The sequence below is a fragment of the Lycorma delicatula genome, chromosome 4 (assembly GCF_047948215.1).
Source record: "Lycorma delicatula isolate Av1 chromosome 4, ASM4794821v1, whole genome shotgun sequence".
Lineage (NCBI taxonomy): Eukaryota > Metazoa > Arthropoda > Insecta > Hemiptera > Fulgoridae > Lycorma > Lycorma delicatula.
Genome location: NC_134458.1, coordinates 40792091 through 40810922, shown reverse-complemented (window position 1 = coordinate 40810922; position 18832 = coordinate 40792091). Strand labels below are relative to the sequence as shown.

The window sequence follows — 18832 nt, the reverse complement described above, 5'->3', positions numbered from 1 at the left end:
AAGCACAAACTTTAATGAATTGAATTAATGAACAGTCAACCTCTACCACAGTGTGAGAACTGAATGATTCAAATAAATTGAGTGACTAATATTACAAAAATAGAATTAAATTTACATCAAATAAAATAATATTAAATAAATTTAAAAGAATTTTGTTTAATAATAATAATGAGCTTCCAGTGGAGACTGGGTGTGAGGTGAAGCAAGCACCTTAAACGAGGCTAGACCAATCATCCCCATCAACTGGTAACAAACGAGGTACCCCTGGGGTGCTGCTTTGGGAGATGCTCTTATAATATCTGCAAACAATCATTCAATTTTCTATCATCAAATGGAGTATTCGTTAGTAGACTCAAAGCTAACTTTTGCATGCATCAAGTACACTCTCGATCTAATAGATCACAGTTATTCGGAAATGCTATATCTTCCAATATTCAAAATTTAAACAGGGTATTTGCTATTATAATACAAAATCATGATGGAACCAAACCAGAAAAAAATCAACTGATATACTCAGAAAAATTGAGTGGCCTGCGCTATGCCGAGACCAGCTTGAGCTCCCACAAACGATCTTTGTACAGTATGGTTAGAGGTAATGTTGTCGGCATCGGAATGAAGATCAAGCCACTGTTGTCAAATTTAGTGCTTTAGGGGGCAGGGTGAAGTGGAACGCCATATGCTTCCACTAATATTGTGCTGGGCTGTAACTATGCATAAACTACAAGGGACTACCCTAGATAGAGCTGTTGCAGATTTGAGCACTTACATCTTTGCCAAGGACCAGGCCAACATAGCACCAAGTTGCATGAGACAATTGCAGTTTAACCATTTGGATCCCAGAAAATTGCTTTATGGTCCGCACAATAAAACGTTTCTCAAGAAACTCAATCGCTTGAGAAATCTGTAAGTTTAGACTGGTATACACCAATTAAATAAAAAAATTGAAATGTTTACAGTGTTCTCATTTGACTCAGTTTATTAAATGCGTTATATCCATAAGTTTTTGAATCATGAATTTTTCTTGATGATCGCTAAAAAGTATTAAATAATAAAAACAATTATAAAAATTAAAAAACTACTGCCAAAATATAAAAATAAATAAATTGAACAAAAAAAAATGACAAACTAAAAAAAGAAAACAAGGTATGGAAATAAAGGACTTAACATCATTATGCAGTATTTAATTACATAAAATAATGGGTGACCAATCAACTTTTAGACAGTTTTAATTTGTTTAAATATATTTTTCATGTTGTAGAAATAGCAGGTATTAAGGTTGTCTAATGATTAAGTTCTCACTAGGTCTTACATTGACAAAAAAAATGTTGTCCATCAACGAAAATATTTAAATGCAGTTGGGGGCTCTTTAATAAAATATAATTACTATTCAGAGCTCTTTAATGTAAGACAATTACTATTGAGACACTCCTCCCAACTGCATTTAAATATTTTCATTGAAGGACAAAATTTTCTTATCAATGTAAGACCTGGTGAAAACTTAATCATTATACAATCTTAAATGCCTGCTATTTCTACAACATGAAAAATATATTAATATAAATTAAAATTGTCTGAAGTTGATTGGTGACTCATTATTTTAATTAAATACTGCATAATGATGCTTAGTACTTTATTCCATACCTTGTTTTCTTCTTTTTTTTAATTTTATTTATTATCGTTTTTAGTTCAATTTATTTATTAATTTTGGCAATACTGTTTTTAATTTTTATAATTGTTTTTATTATTATTAAATCAATGTGCCAATAAATGACTAAAAAAGTAACTAAACTATTACACTAATAAAAATTATATATATATATCCTGCTTTCAATCTCCAATTTAAACTCAAGCTATGGTTTCTTTCTCATACCTAATTTTCTCCTCATTAAAATTAATAATTTGTATATTTAAAATAAAATTGTCTACAACTGTTATGAAGATTACAGATATGGTACTTTAGTATTTGTTTTAATGCATGAATATTAATATATATTCATCAACATATTGACTGCTGTGCTAATTAGATTCAATAATAACAACTTAATCACCAAAACACAATAACAGAAATACCTAAAAAAAAAATTGTTATTCACAGACAGAAAAATCACCAATGGGATCACCTATATCTGCAATTATGACTGAGATTTTTATACAAAATTTTGAAAGTATAATAGTTCATGGTATATTGGGTATACACAAAGTACTATTATGGACATTATATGTCGATGATATTTTGGTCATATATAACCCAGGTATAAATAATGAACATTTGGTCATTTTATATTAACTTAACAATTATAATAAAAATTTGAAATTTACATGCAAAATGGAAAATAACAGAAAAATACGGTACTTAGGTATTAACGCCACCGCAGCAGAAGTTGCACTGTGTTCATCTGTTGATGAACACAATGAAAATCGAAAAAAATTCTTACATCATAGTGAAACATATTTAAAGATATAAACATGAAAATATAATCTAACCAAACTTAACCTACTAATCAACAGTAATGTTTTGATTATTTAAGTAATAAATTAGGTTAGGTTCAGCTCTTGATGATTGCGGTTGTGTTTTTCTTGTTCCAAGCATTTGTGGTTATTATTGCAGTTTCGTTAATAGTTCTGTTTCTTTTTCGTTTTGTTGTTCGTTTTTAGTAGTTTAGTGATGTTTTTAGTAGTTTTAAATATTACCCCGAAATTAATTGCAATAATTACTGAATTTATTAAATAAATACTCAAAAAATTACAGTGTTAATTAGTCAAGGTGCGCGAGCAAAGGTTAAGTTTGGTCAAATTATATTTATAAAGACTGTTTTAAATCTATGTTAAACTCTATATCGGCCCATTTTCCACCGAAATCCGATTGACTACTTTGTTTTTAAATAAAGCTGTAGCTGCGGTGGCGTTAATACGTAAGTACCAAAAATACATTTTTAGTTATTGAAATAAACAAACAATATTATAGAAACATCAGTTTACAGAAAACCTACAACAAATAGTAATACAATATATGTAAATTCTAATCATCCGTAATAAAAAAATTAATACATATAAAAATCTGATTTTTAGAGCTCTTCATTATATAAAGAACAATGAAAAAAACTCAAAACTGAAATAGATGAAATAAAACTAATAGCAGAATTTAATGGTTTTGATGATAAAATTATAGAAAAAGTACATAAAAACACAGTATAAGTACCATGATAGTTTTACAAAATTACAAGAAAATAATAAGATTAGTAATTTTTTTTTTAGAATACAATTATACTACTGAAATTAAAGAAAAAATTACTAACGTATATGATAAAAATAAATTAAAAAAAGCATATAAACCAAATACCCATATTATAAAATATTTAAGGAATAACAATAATAATGATAATGGAAAGAACTTAAAGGGAATACTCATCTCATCCTCTGAAGCAATACCTAACAGTGGACTCGGAGGTTACACAAAAAGATTATTATTATTAAGGGGAATACACAAAATTATATGTAATGAATGTAATAAAATTTATATTGGTAAAACTAACATATCTTTTAAATAAAAAAAGATTTATACAATATTACAATGCTCCCAGAAACAGAAAAAGAGGTGTGTCAAATGTGGCTGACAATTTGTTGCAATATAAGCATAGCATTATTGGTTATAAAAATAATTTAGAAATTTGTAATAACAATAAAAAAAGGAATATACCTGAAAAATATTGTATTTATAGATTTAAACAATAGTAAGAAATGAACCACCAAATTGTATTTGAAGGTGACGTTTTAATTAAAGACAGTAGGTTGTAGCAGTTGGGAACAATGATTACAAACATAAGAAGTGTGATGTTTTAAATGTCCATTATTCCAGTAATGGCAGTGGAGTTGCAGTAATTACAAATTTTGTGGTTATTAGTGTGTTTATGTTTTCTAAATTTTTAAGTTTTTCTTTTTTTGTTATTTGTTTGATGTAATTATGGAATTGTGCACAGACTGATGATGCAGGATCCCGTGAAAGTTGACTACTGGTAATAGTTTTTTCCCCATTACTGTGTTTTGGAGGCTAAGTTGTAATTATTGAATATATGTATATATATATATATATGAAAATACAAGTAATCCAGAAAGTAAAGAATATTTACCTATAAAAACTTAAAACATTTTATTATTTAATTTTACAATTTTTAAACACACACTACACTACTATATTCAATTTCTCTACATAATTATGCTCACATTTAAAGATTAATCATATCTGTGCGGAAATTGAATTCCATTGTAGTTATCAATTAACGAATTGTTTATTGCAAACTATAATTTGTCATCACTAAAACATTTTCCATCCACAAATCCCATGAACTCTACTAGCTAAGGAAAAGGTAGAAATTGCTTGAAAACCTCCCCCACCAATAACTACCTGACAAAGTCAAGATTTTAGCAACAGCATGGAACTGAGCATTGCTTTGATGAAGAATATAGTGAGAAAGCTTCCCATGTTTCTGACTTTGGATGGTTTACACACTATAGTGTCTGCAAAACCAGTTGGCATTTACTTTCACCTTTTAGCACGAATTCCATTAAAAGTTTGTGTGATGTACTTCCTAATTTCAACCGGCTGGGCTGTATGGGACTAGAGATCATATGCAATCAGTGACAATGATAGGGATAAATAAATAATAAATGCATGACACATCATGTTATCAAAAGTTACATCCACCCTAGCCGATATATTCATAATCATGCTTTTACTATATACTGAAAATTATGATGAATTTTTGGTTATATGTTTTAACATTTTATTAATCTGATTTTTTTATTTAGTCTCAATATAGGTTTCTTATCAATCTTTCAGTAGCTGTAACTCAGAAACAAGTGTTTCCAGAACTATGTTTATATGATTTTTTTAAATTATTTTCACCAGTAGAACATGTCCTGTAAGTTCCTCCATTTCTTCGTAGGACACCCGTTATACATATATATTATATGCTCTATGGATCATATTTTTATAAATGTTTAATTTGTATATTCAAGGAGTGTTTAAGGATTTGTGAATTGTATAATTATAATTATGTTTTCTATAAATGTCAATTATAATTTTGTTATTAACTATTTCAATATTTATATCTAGGTAATTGATATTGTGATTTATTTTGAGTTTGTCTGTTAACTTTAAATCTGTTATAATTGTTTAAATTATTGTATTTGATAGAGGTAATATGTTTGAAAAAAAATGTATGTATATACAAATATTGCAAAAATGAAAATAAAGGTAACCAATTAAATCACCATGAAAAAGACAGTAAGTTCATTTCAATAACATTTCTTGTTATAAATTTGTTTAATAAATATTACATTTCATTTTTCCACTGAACCTACTTCTATACTGCTTTAGTTTTTTTGCAATTACTTTTATTTATTGTTTACTGAGAATTTTTTATTCATTTTCACTTACAATTAAACTGGTTTTACATGATCCATTAATACTTAGTACACTTCACTCTAAGCAACCTATCCTTTCACATTTATAACTACAGATGAGCAGCAGTGATAATGTTGATGAACTAAGGATGATAGATTATAATAAAATAAATTTTATTTTCTTATTTAATGATTTATTTTGTTTTTTATCTTTCAGTTTTTAAAAGTAATACTTTTGTAATTTTTATACTTTTAAATCCAGCATGTTTTCCTCACCAAAAATTAGAATTTATGTTTGAAACTGCAGATAACTTTCAAAATTGTTTATAAATACTTTTCTTCAAATTCTTTGACTGGTCCATTAACAATAAAGGCTCAATTACACACCCGAACATTTCTACTGAAAATAAACCATATTTAAGAAAAGTTAAAAGTACTTGTTATATATGTTTTAGAACCAATTAATTTAAATTCTCAAATATGGTTTTGAATCAAATTTCTAGTTTCTAATTGTATACAAATTATTTAATGAGATACATCAGGTGTGTACATAAAAAAAAAAAAATGGCAAGGTAATCAATCAGTTACAGGTCAAAGAGTTAAATGTCCTTAGTAGCAGCCTGTATTAACCCAAAGGGCTCCTTCTCCTATGCAGAATATTAGTGCATTATTGTACTATTATTAATATTTGTGTCAGTGTTAACAAACTTTGAATTTAATATTTCCATTAATAATTAACACTTAATAAATAAAATAACTGGATTAATAAAAATGATATCTTAAAAGCAATTTTAAAATTAAGAATAACTATTAGTGTTGTATGAAAATTCATAAAATTACTTTCACAAGCTTATATTTGTATATCACCTATACTCATACATATGAATAAATACATAATAATACCAACAGGTTATATCGAGTAAGAGTTTGATCACAACTCTGCTCGGCAGTTCTTTTGTTCCCAGATAAATCTCTTCCACCAGATCCAGTAAAAAGAAATGATTCCCCATTATCTACATCATCTTCATAACCACCACTTAAAACAATACTGTAGGCTCCTTCATTTTCTCGTCCATGTATTCCAGCAACATGAGGTCGATGGACTCCAGCCTCAGAAGCCTTTACAAAAAAAAACAAAAAACTATCAAATATACCATATATCATATAATAAGAGAAAAAACATTTTATTTATAACAAGCATAATAAGCCCACTAAATGACTGCTGTATCGATCTAAATCGTTGGTATATACTAGTAATGGATATTAAAAATAAACTTAATGTTTTCTTTTTTCAGAAATATATACAGGCTACATCATATTATAACAGTCAACTATGGTAAAAGGAAAGATTCAAGTAAAGTTTATCATTATTACATTATCTTAATATTTTCAATAGACCAGGACTAATTTTTTTTAAACTCTCACAGTATTTAATCCATTAAAATGAAAAAGCTTCTGTATAGAATTGTAGATTTTGAATATTAAGTCAGATATTATGTTTTAAAAATAATTAAAAATTTAAGTAAAAATAATCAATAACAGCTGGAACAGTTTATACCAAAAGAACAAAAGGAAACTTAGAAAAATAAAACTTTTTTAGACATTGTACTGAAAAAGTATATTTCCATACAACTTAAAAACAGTTAATTATCCAGAAACTGTAAAATGATTAAGAATAAATAATCTGAAAAAGTAATTAAATAATATTAAGGAAGGACTGACGTTTAGCAAACTGAGGTTTAATTTAAAAAAATCAAAACCTTATTCAATTTTTTTTTTTAAAGTAAAAAGAGTGTTGTTAGCCCTTAGATAAATTAACTTACATTTAAGGGAAAGAAATTAACAAAATAATATGTATATATATATATTTGTCCATTAAAATGGAAAATTAAAGTGGAGCAAACTGATAGTCCCAAATGATTGTCACACTTATTTTAAGAACCATGCTTGTTAAAGGTAATGTTTAATGCCAACTATTTTTATTAATATGATTAATTTGTCTGTTGAATAATTAAAACAATTAAAAAAATACACCAATACAGCTCACATGATTTTACAAGCAGGTTTTCATTTGTAGTTTGGGAGAAAGTGTACAAAAGTTCTTTGATTATTGTAGATGACTGCCTTCTGGATGTTTTTCATTGAAAAAGGAGAAAAAACAATAATCAGTTAGTTATATTAGTGACGATAAAAAAGACTAAACAAAAATGACTTGTAATATTTTTATATACAGGTATATTATTTTTAATATATATTTTCCTCTCTTTTATTTATAACTGTTGTAGACCACCAATAACTTACTGTCAAAACCCTCAAGTCAGTTTAGCCAATATTTGAAGTACATGCATGTCAATTATGTGACACAATTGTAACAGCTGTAAGTCATCTGACATGAGTACATTTAACTCTTGACATTATATCACCATTCTCAAGAATAATATGTCCTACGGCAGGCTTACTAAGGATGAAGTAGTTTTTCACTGCCTTCATCACTGAGCTAAATATACGATAACATATTGATATGCTGAGACTGTTGAAATTCAGATAGTTGTCCTACAAGTGACATCTTCACTCTGTTTACCACAGCGGCTTGCTTTTTTCACTTTTCAATGAAGTACATCCAGTCAGTAGTCATCAACAATAATTGAAGAACTTTAATGCACTTTCTACTGGCGAGTAACTTCACTATTAGCAAGAAAAGTAACTCTGATCAGTGCATCTTAGATACTTCAGATGATACAGCATAAGACTGATAAAGAAGATAATGTAAAGCAACAAAAGAACATTTTTGCAACATAATGTACACATTCTGTTATGAAACAATGGATGTTACATATACACTGCTGTAAATAAGTAATAAAAGTATATGTATCTCATGTGTGCATTTTTGGGCCTTAAAAAACTGAAACTACCTATGTTTTCATTATGATACAAATGAAAAAAACATATGAACATGTCTTAATGGATTGTATCTCAATTGTGTTAATTAATAAAAAACAATGCAGCTTTTCACATAAAAACACATACAATTTAACATGAGTCGATGGAGGTGCTAATATTAAATAAATAAGATTACTAATCTTTTTCATTTCATTCCTGGATTTGAAAATTGTAATGAGGATGATGCCAAAGAAGTTAGAAAATGAAACTGATACTTGACAGTGGGAAAAATTATACAGAAAATGATAGGGTTCCACTTACAAACTAATAAAATTTAAAATCCATTAAGTAAAATTTACAGAAAGTAGCAGAAAAAAAATTTCTGCAAGTAAGAATGATTCTGACAAAAATAATAACAAAACAGACAAAATGAACAGCAGTTAAATGTTATTATAGTAGGTCACTCATGTTGAAATTGAACACAATATAATGTTATACTGAAGAATAATATATAAAATATAAAGAAATAATAGTAAATATTAGCAAATAATACTAATGAAACACGATATAACAAGAATTTCTAATAAAGTTTAGATAATAACAGCAAAAATATTATTTCTGTTATTTTAGATGATCCCAGTTAAAACTGTAAAGTTAGCTTAAAACCATTTAAACAACTTAAATATTTCACTAAAGTTGCAATCTTGATCCCTTAGGGGAAGATACTTTCCATACCTAGCCCTGATGCACTTTAACTAGAAGCCATCTTATAAACCTCGAACCTTGGCATATGACATCTCTGTCGCCTTGGGTCAGGATTCCACAAGCAAAATTCCCATTGGTATAATGATTACTAAAAATAACAAAACACATCTCTAGTCCCAAGCAAGACTGAAAACTATAGTCGTCGAAGGAACTGAATCACCTATCTACCTGAAAGGTAAAGTGAGTTCATATGCGACACAAACGTGGAAAAACATGAAAATAACAAAATAACCAAAACTGATATAACACTAACGAAGCAAAAACAACACTAACAAGAAACTGTAATAAAACAAAGTATGCAGGAACAAGACCAAGCAGCACCCTAGATTCCCTCTGCAATCCGTTCCCTAGCCAAATAGTGCAGAAATTCTGCAACTACTGACCATTCAGCCCAGTCCTTCCAGTTTTTATTGATGTCAAGCATTGCTCTGATGGTATCCAGTCAACAAATTACTGCAGTATGCTCCAGATATTATTTGGCACTCTCATACAACATATGAAAGTATTGTCCTGCACCCCATGTTGCAGGCAGACCTGAATCAAGGTCAAACCCAGCCAGTCTACCCCTGAAGACCTTGTGACGGGTAAGTAACCGAGTTACGTACTTGTTAGGGGAAACCCATGAGGTGCCCGTCAAGCTTCTAATGTCTGGGAAGAGATTTACTATTTTTTCATTACCATTTTTTTCATTTATTTTTTTATACACTATTTCCTTATTATCTAATGATTGTTTAAAAATTAAAATGGCCATCTAGTTTTAGATTTTAAGTAAAAATTTGTTGTCAACTGATTTAGAACATTTTTTGCTTTCCAATTTATTTCAGTAAGCATTTACCACAGCTCTTTCTTCATATCACATATTTATTGTTTTACAATTATTAATTTTAATGTCCATTCCTTTCTTATTTTAATAGCTTATTTTCAGAAATATAAACAGATCTGTCTATACCTCACTTAATTAAAATTACTGACAATTACCATAAATGAATAAAAAATTGGAATTAATTTTAATATTTTTAAATATAGTAGAGCCAATAACGATCGTACGTAAATGAAATACAGAGTATCCCCAATTTTCTTTGTAGTAAAAACAGCATGATTTTAGACAAATAATAAGACTTAATTTGTTTATAACGTTAAATACTAAACTGTATTGATGTTACTACACTCAAAATATTATTTATTTGATTTTCTCATCTAATATACTTTACAAATAGTAGTCATAAAATGAGTCAAAAACATACACAAAATCTAATTAATCTCAGTTGCTTGAAACTTCAGTAGTCTGTTTAACAAACATACATATAATAACTTTCCATTATATCAATTCAATTTTATACAGGTGCTGACTGACTTTTGACTTGCTCCATATATTCTATCACACTGATAAAAGCAACCTGATGTACAGTTGTACAATAACTTGAAGAATGTATGATACATACCTGAACCCTGAACTTCCACGTAGTTCCAACTTCAACACCAGGTATAGGTCCAAAATGATTAGGTGGAACAATTGTACATTCTTTGGTTCGTCCAACACATGCCATACCTTTGCCCCAATCTCTAGTTTTACCATTACTTGTAATACTAGATGCCATTTTTGATTTTTTCTTTGAAAATTTAAGCTTTTCACCGGCTTTAACGATTTCATTTTCATCATTTTTACAACTGGGGCAATACCTTAACAAAAAAAAAAATTATATCAAAATAATTTACATGAACTGTAAATGCACACAATTAGTTTGTTCATTCAAAAGAATCTTAAGAAATGTAAAACCAAAATGAAATATTCCTTTATTCTTCCTTACTTCCTCCCAAATGTTACAAACCATCACAGAGGGTGAAAAGATTTCAAAATCTGCTCAACCTTCAGAAAATATCAAGTAACCTTAACAGCTTAGCTTAAAGTTTAGGCTCTCTAGGAATCTATGAACCTGCTGTTACACCTCTATTCATGTAACTAAAAATTTAAATATTTGCAATATTCAAACAATTTTTTCTAAAATATACTTCACCTTCAGAAAAAATTAAACAATGATGTCAAAGAAGTTTTAAGAGTATCTGTATCATAATGATGGCAATAATATGCCGTATCATAATCTGGTAAAATAACGCTGCACAGAGATTCTTCGAATGTAATTGTAGAGTAAAACTGATGATTTTAATTTAACCTTAAAAAAAGTTCTAAAACAGAACCTAATAGTTTCCAAGAAAACTGTAATAAAGCCCAAATACTTGATGTCAAAAACCCAATATTCTTTATGTTTTTGGTTACTATTTTTATTATAACAAAAATACATTAAAAAACTAAAAAAATTTTTTTTCATAAAAGTATTATCATAATACAGATATTACTGTATTATCATATAATACAGATATAAACAAAAAGAGGAAAACAAAGTAAAAAAAAACCCTAACTTACCAATCATCATCTTTTGGAACTTCTTCTAAAGGAGGATTAAGGCAGTAAATGTGATACGCATCATCACATTCATCACATAAAATTGTTAAATTAGGATCTTTCTTCAACTGACATTTCTGACAACCACAATGATTACATTTTTCAACAGGAGCATCTTTACAATGGTTGCAAAAGTAAGTTTTCAAATCTAAAAAACAAGAAAAAATTAAAGAAAGAACTTAGAACCTAAATCTCTTCAACACAGAAAAAAATTTAAGTAAACAAATCATTTCAAATTTTGACTATTTCAAGAACATTTGGGATGCACTGTGACAAAAATGCAAAAAACACTTAAGTATTCCATTAAGTATAATAAAGGAACATGATTTAGAAATTGGAGTCTGCCATCAAAGCTGTTAAAATTTCATTATTCCAGTCATCTGATGAAGAGAATAATGATATAAAAAAACAGCATATGATCATGTATAAGTACATTAAAGAATTAAATGAAAATTTATGCGAACTTATTTAATTAATAAGTTGGTGGGTTCAATTATTTCAAAATTTGCCAATAATCAGTCACTGTATGAAGTTTTTGCAGTATATGTGAAAGTAGTTTACATTACTATCAACTTGAAATCTATTAGTCTGCAATCTTTTTTTTGCAATGGCAAAAAAAAACTAACTATTCTGTCAACACCGGTTGGCATTGTTCCGATCAGCCATCTTATTACTTAAAGCCATGTTGTAGAATAAACAAAGACAATTAGTGGTTGACTTAGGTAATATTTTTAAACATTTTCAAAATATAAACATATTTTTTTTCTCTCTAGCTAAAAACTTATTGATCATAGTTCACATTTGGTTGAATCAGTACATTTAGATAATTCATAAGGTTCAACTACTATCAAAACAGGTTATTTACATAAAATTGTAACTTTTTATTTAGTATTATTTCATAATATTCTACAATGACTTTTCTACATTTTATTACATATTACTATAGGTTTGTATCAAATCATGGAGATCCATCATTTAGGATCACCATTTTAGAAGATTTTAATTATTGTAAGATCTTTTAAGCTTTTATTACAACCCATCATTACTTAATTTGTGAAAAACTTCTTAGAACGGGTATGCGAAATCATTGAATTAATAGATCATTATAGTAAATGTTAAATAAATAAAATTAGATGTCTTCTACTAATTTACCTTAATACTTTTATTAAAAAATTAGGTAGCAGATACCTACTGAGAGGAAAAAATAGTTCTTTTCTGTTATTAATTTTAATTTATTCACACTTTTTACTTTTCTTTCATAAAAATATACATATGTTTTTAATTACTATCTTATATATCAAACATTGTTCAACAGAATTTATCATTCTATTATATGTATTTTATAATTAATTTGAATGCAAAATATTTTATGATATAAAAAATTTTAGTTTTTTTTGTCATATTCTGGTCAGTGAAATAATGATTATTATTAAATGCTTTACTTACTGCGTTCAGGTGCTTCGGCTCCATTTATAAATGATTCATCAGCACTTGTTCTTTCTGTTATTAATTTTGGATCTTCAAGCTTGAATATTTTATTAATAAATTTAATTTCACAATTTTCTAAACTTGTAATTTCATTACGACCTAATTCAACAGTTACAAATAATCTAGGTCTTCTTGAATTGGAAATTTTTGTCACCTTACAAGTATACCAAAATCCTGGCTCATCAGGACTATCACCATTATAATTTGCTAAAATTAATTGTCCTTTTTTAAGATCATGTAATGGGATTAAATTTCGTGCACGAGGACGTACATCTTTAAATTCTAATATTGAATCACATTCTTCAGCACTGCAAAAAAATTTTTTAATTATATAAAATTCTCTACAATGTATCTACTTGTGCAATACATTTTTTTTTTTTTTTATTAACTGGTTATGTTTGTTGAAAAATAAAACTAAATAAAAAGTAACTCAATAGCTTGTTTAATACTGCTTTTAATCAGAAGTCAGTTTTGTTTCATACATTAAAAAATAATTGAACTGGAAATAGAACAAAGTTTTTCTTACATGTGTATAAACATGAAATTCATAAAAATTAAAACTATCCCCAAAGGCCAATGGTCAATTTTAGGGCTATGGTTCTTTGTTGTTTCTATGACACCTTACAATTTAGAATCAAATTGTGGGTGTGTGCAGATGACATAACATTGTTTAGAGCCAGGAAGGAAAGAGTGATATAAGTAATCAGATTACGATAAATTAAAAATGATTAGTAGTCAATGGATTAAAAAACAATGACACTAAAACCTGAATAGTATTATGTTAGACAAAAAATTCTGAACTCTAAGTTTTACTTAAGAGTTCTGGATTGCATGGAATAATCATGTGGTTAATGAATTGGATAAAGAACTGACTATCTATATATGTTTAAAAGAGTGGATGAAGCAAATAAGAGTCCCTGAAATTGCAAAGACTGCTAATCTTACTTGCGCATATTTCGTACTTACAGTGCACTATTGTGAGACGGACCAGCAAGCTGGCAAGACTAAATTTGAGGAAATATAAGTGGTTTAAAAATAATAAAAGGTGTGGGATCTATGGTACCATGTGGAGAAATACTGATAAAGAATAAAATAACGACATTCCTGGGGATATCATTATACATACTAAAGCATAAGTATACAAAAGAAAATTTGAACTTGAAACTGTAAATATAATAGAAACTAAAGCAACAAACCACCAATAAAAGAAAAGAAAACTGTGATCATGAAGAATCTGAAAGAATTTTTAAAAAAAATAATATTTACAACAGATGAAAAGTTTTCAAATGCCTATGAATACTGTTAGGTTTGGAATTTTAACTCTTGTAAACATAAATATTGTGTACTTCACAAGAAAATTATTATTACATTCTAATAAAACAATTAAAAAACCTGCAGTTTACTTATATTGATGTATATTTGTTTTGTTTAAAATACTAATTTAAATAAATTTTACAATACCTTTATTTCCTTTTAGTAGTAAATAGAATAAAAAAACTTGCAACTAAAAAAAATCACCCAGAATTCTAAAATTAAATTCTTTTAATATATAATGCATCGTACCAATTATAAGGTGACCCAAACAAAGTAACCTTTACCAGGCTTAATTGAATCAAAGAAAAAATATATCAAGACTGGAAGAATGTATGAATTAATCTTCCTCAATACCCCAAAATGTTATTTTAGTTTTCCTCTTTACAGTTATTGAGAAGAGAGTGAATATTTTAAGATACAGAAGCAATTAAACTATTGAACAGTTTTCATACGCTTCCTCAAACTGCTTTTATTAAGAGTACTGTTCTAGTAGGTCATGTTCTATTTGATCCAAATTGTCTGAAATGCAAAAATGTTTTTAATAACCTTATAATGAAATCATTCAAAATTTTACACCAAATGTCCAAATATCAAAGCACAAAATGACTAATTAACTTATGTCCCTTACTCAGAGAGTAAATGTTTGAAAAGAGAAGTAGTCACTAGTTATTTTAAATGGTCATTACATACCAAATAATGACAATACAACCAACATCTGCAGTTAAAAGGTATTCCTCCTGAATAATCACTAAGTCTGTTTTCAGTTTCTTTGTTTTTACTATTTTTATTTAGATTGTTTATATAAAAAAAAAGCTATAACTTGCAAAAAGATAGCTGCAGTTGCAAATGTTTCATCTGTAGTGTTGTTAACAATCAGTGACAAGATTTATCCACCTATCCCTCCCAAGTGCACTTGTAATATCTTTTTACAGTTTTCCTTCCAGAAATATGTAAATATGTACAACCAGCTTACTACTGTATAAAGTGCATAATGTAACTAATGCCTAACCAAATTTGAGTTTTCACCTTTTTTCTTCACATTGTTGTTAATCAACATATCTGAGTAAACCTACCTTTCATCAGCATTTAAAATTATACATGAAGAATGCACGTCTAAAATTTTACAGCATGTCATTTAATAGGTTATAATTAGTATCATTTGACATAATGTTGAAAAAAATAAAACTTTCTATTGTATTTTTTAAGAAATCAATGAACTTAAGTCCTGCATTATCTGAATACTAATCGACACTGTGACAAATGAATATAAACAATGTTCATTTTGTAATCACTTTCACCTAACTTCTCTTCAATATGTCTGTATCCTCCCAATAGATAGGAGTTCGCTTCAGGGAACTCCTAATTTACAATAGATCAAATCTGCCATAAAAATACATAGGTATTTTATATGGTGTAATAGAAACCTTATATAATCAAGTAACTCATTTAAAGGCAAGAAAAATATCAGATAAAAATATATCTTTTTAACAGTAATTACAGTGATACACTTTCGGAAATTCCCTCCCAAAATTTTTCTATTTTTTTTAAGGATATATACTTTTAATAGTATGCAATATCATAATCCATTAAAAATGCACATATTTTAATGATTAGATAACATTATTTTGAAGAAAGTAGAGTATAATTAAAAATTCATATATGTTTTTAAATATAAAAATTAATACAAATCATAATTACAATTATTTTTATAAACATAATATAATACTTATTTTACTAAATGATAATTATACTACAGGATGAAACTCAGTAATATGTTGAAATATTAAATTGGACAAATATTCCTCATTCTTATGTTGGCGACACCATAGAACTTCACATAAATATGAACCCCACAAACTCTGTCAGCCATCATTAAAGATTGCATCACTGTTGCATATAATTTGTATATTTGACGTTAATTAGACGCGGTTAGTGATTGAAGTGAGCATAGGTTATGTTGATAAATATACAATTCATCATATATTGTTAAAAAAAAAAAAAAATTGAAAACTTTTGGAGGGGTAAATCCTAAAAGAGTACCTACAATTTTTATAATAAGAATTAAGTCAACTATAGATGCTTAATCAAAGCTGTAATATGGTATCCATAAATAAAATAATTAATGCAGAAAAATAAAATAATTACTTTAGAAATGTAACTTTGTAGTGAGATTTGGCCTTATTTTCTTTTTCTTCATCATCTATAGCTGAGCCGCTTTTTAAAACTTCCTTTATCTCTCCCTCAAACCAAGCTCCACATGTGCCTTTACAATCGACCTTATCACCAATCTGTAATAAAAAAAAGTAAATCTGATTCTAGATTAAACTATTACAGAAGACAAAAAGTTCAATATTATTTAATATTTTAAATTTACTAACTACCTCACAGGAATACACTGTGCAATCTGAAGTTGAATTTATTCTTTTTTTTACATTCATGGTCTAGTGTGTGATAAATAACTGTCAACTATGAAATATAATATGGCTGTTCAAAAAGTAATGATAAAAACGGTTTACAGAAAAAAATATTTATTCAGTCTTCCAAATCTACATGGTCTTTTTCAAAGTAACCTTCCTTGGTTGTATTACACTTTTCCCAACATTCCTGCCACTTTTTAAACACGAAGATCACCTTTCTCGAGCTCCTTGCAGCACGCCTCCACAGCTTTGATGACCTTGTGATTGGTCTTGAATTTCCATCCCCTGAGCGGAAACTTGTCTTTGGGGAACAGCCAAAAGTCACAAGGGGCCAAATCTGGACTGTACGGTGGGTGGGGTACAGTTGCGATGCCGCAAGCATTCAAGAAATCAACTACAGTGTGAGCAACATGAGGCCATGCATTTCCATGATGCAGTAAAATTTTGTTAATGTTCTTGTGCAGTTGCTTTTTCTTAAAATGACACAACATTGTGATCAAAGCTGTGTATAATAATCTGGCCTTGAAGGACAGCATGTTGATACAAAATACCCCTGGAATCGAAGAAAATTATCATTATAACCTTACTGCCTGTGACTCATCTTTGCTTTTTTTTGGAGGTGGCAACTGCGCCCTTTTTCGTTAAAAAGTTTGTTGTTTCAGTTCCGGATTGTAGTGATACATCAAAGATTCACCTACAGTTATGACTCAATTCATTTCTTCGTTTGCTTCCCCACAAAACCGTGATAACAGGTCTTGACACATGGAGACATGATGTTGCATTTGTTCCGGTGTAAGCAGGCACTGCACCCATCTGCAAGACATACATCGCATGGCCAAATCATCGTGTAAAATCGAAAATGCACTGCCAACTGAAATGTCTAGACATACGGCAAGCTCCCTAACAGTAATTTGTCATTCTTCATGGACAATAGCAGCAGCTGTATTCTTTACAACCTTGGTGTGAGATGTGCCCCTTGCGTGGCTCATCGGCGATGCTCTCTCTACCCTCCTTGAATGCTTTATACCATTTGTAGAAAATCACCTGGTTCATAACATCATCATACACCATAGTTAATAATTCTTACACATCTTTTTGGTTCTTCCCGAGTTTCACTAAAAATTTCATGTTACAATGTTGCTGTAAATTTTTTTTCCATGTTGGACATGGTAGGCAAATATCTAACACATGTTACGCGAATCGTTACTTCAGTCCACTCACTGCACTGATCAACTTGAAACTGATTGTTATAGATGCTAAAATGGCTTACACGATGATATGCAGTATTACCACCAATCCTAACACATTTTCCCTCAAAGTCACTATTATCATTACGTTTTGAACAGTCCTAGTATATAACTTTGAACTTGCTGTTGTGTATAGGGTACATCCCCTTAAAAGAATTGGCACAAGCGGTGTTCCTAAGAAAACTATTTGATTATTATTTATTAGAAAACATTTGATAAATAACATGTTAGATAATTTCCTTCCCCCATTAAGGGGAAATGTTAGAAGAAATAAGAGCAAGGTAAAAAGCTAAAATCATGCTCCATATTAACCAATGGCTACATCAAGGGATCTACGGCAAGTGGTCAAATCCTTGAAGATGGACGAGCTGCTGTGAGAACAGATCATGACAGAAGAATGTAAGAATTTTCATCAGAAAAAGATCTTCGTAATGCTAAAATAAATAAATAAATAAAAATATTTAAAAAGCTTCTTAACTGAAAAAAAAAAAATGGTTATATTTCTTGAGTAGGAAACAACAGTTGAATATTTATGTTGAAATACGCTAAAAAAGCTGTGTAAAAGTCTTTGAAGACGGTCAGAACTTCTTTGAGAATCACAAGTAAGATAACTACAAAAAATATTGTGGATAATTTTTTCTGAAATCTTATAAGAACATGGGATTAAACACATCTTTGGAAATTTTCTCTTAACTTACATTTCTTCCTCCCCCAAATCCAGGAGTAGCCAGCAATGAACACAGCAAGTGGTTCCATCAGGACATTCAGGTATGAAGGAGTAGTACAAGGACAAAAAAGCCCAAGTATGTTTGTTGACTAGCTACAACAAGAGAACAGTCTTTGCTAGTTGGACCCTT

At 28.7% G+C, this 18832-nt stretch overlaps 1 protein-coding gene across 1 annotated transcript in view; it reads right to left on the bottom strand.

The window, feature by feature from the left end:
* Positions 1–18832, bottom strand: part of LOC142322597 (E3 ubiquitin-protein ligase UHRF1-like) — a 39293-nt gene that overhangs the window by 10170 nt on the left and 10291 nt on the right. Inside the window, exons 3-7 of the mRNA XM_075361672.1 lie at positions 16457–16599; positions 12956–13305; positions 11471–11657; positions 10491–10728; positions 6311–6522 (exon numbers count right to left, since the gene is read on the bottom strand). Of these exons, the coding sequence (XP_075217787.1) occupies positions 6311–6522; positions 10491–10728; positions 11471–11657; positions 12956–13305; positions 16457–16599 (1130 nt within the window). The remainder of the gene's footprint in view (positions 1–6310; positions 6523–10490; positions 10729–11470; positions 11658–12955; positions 13306–16456; positions 16600–18832) is intronic.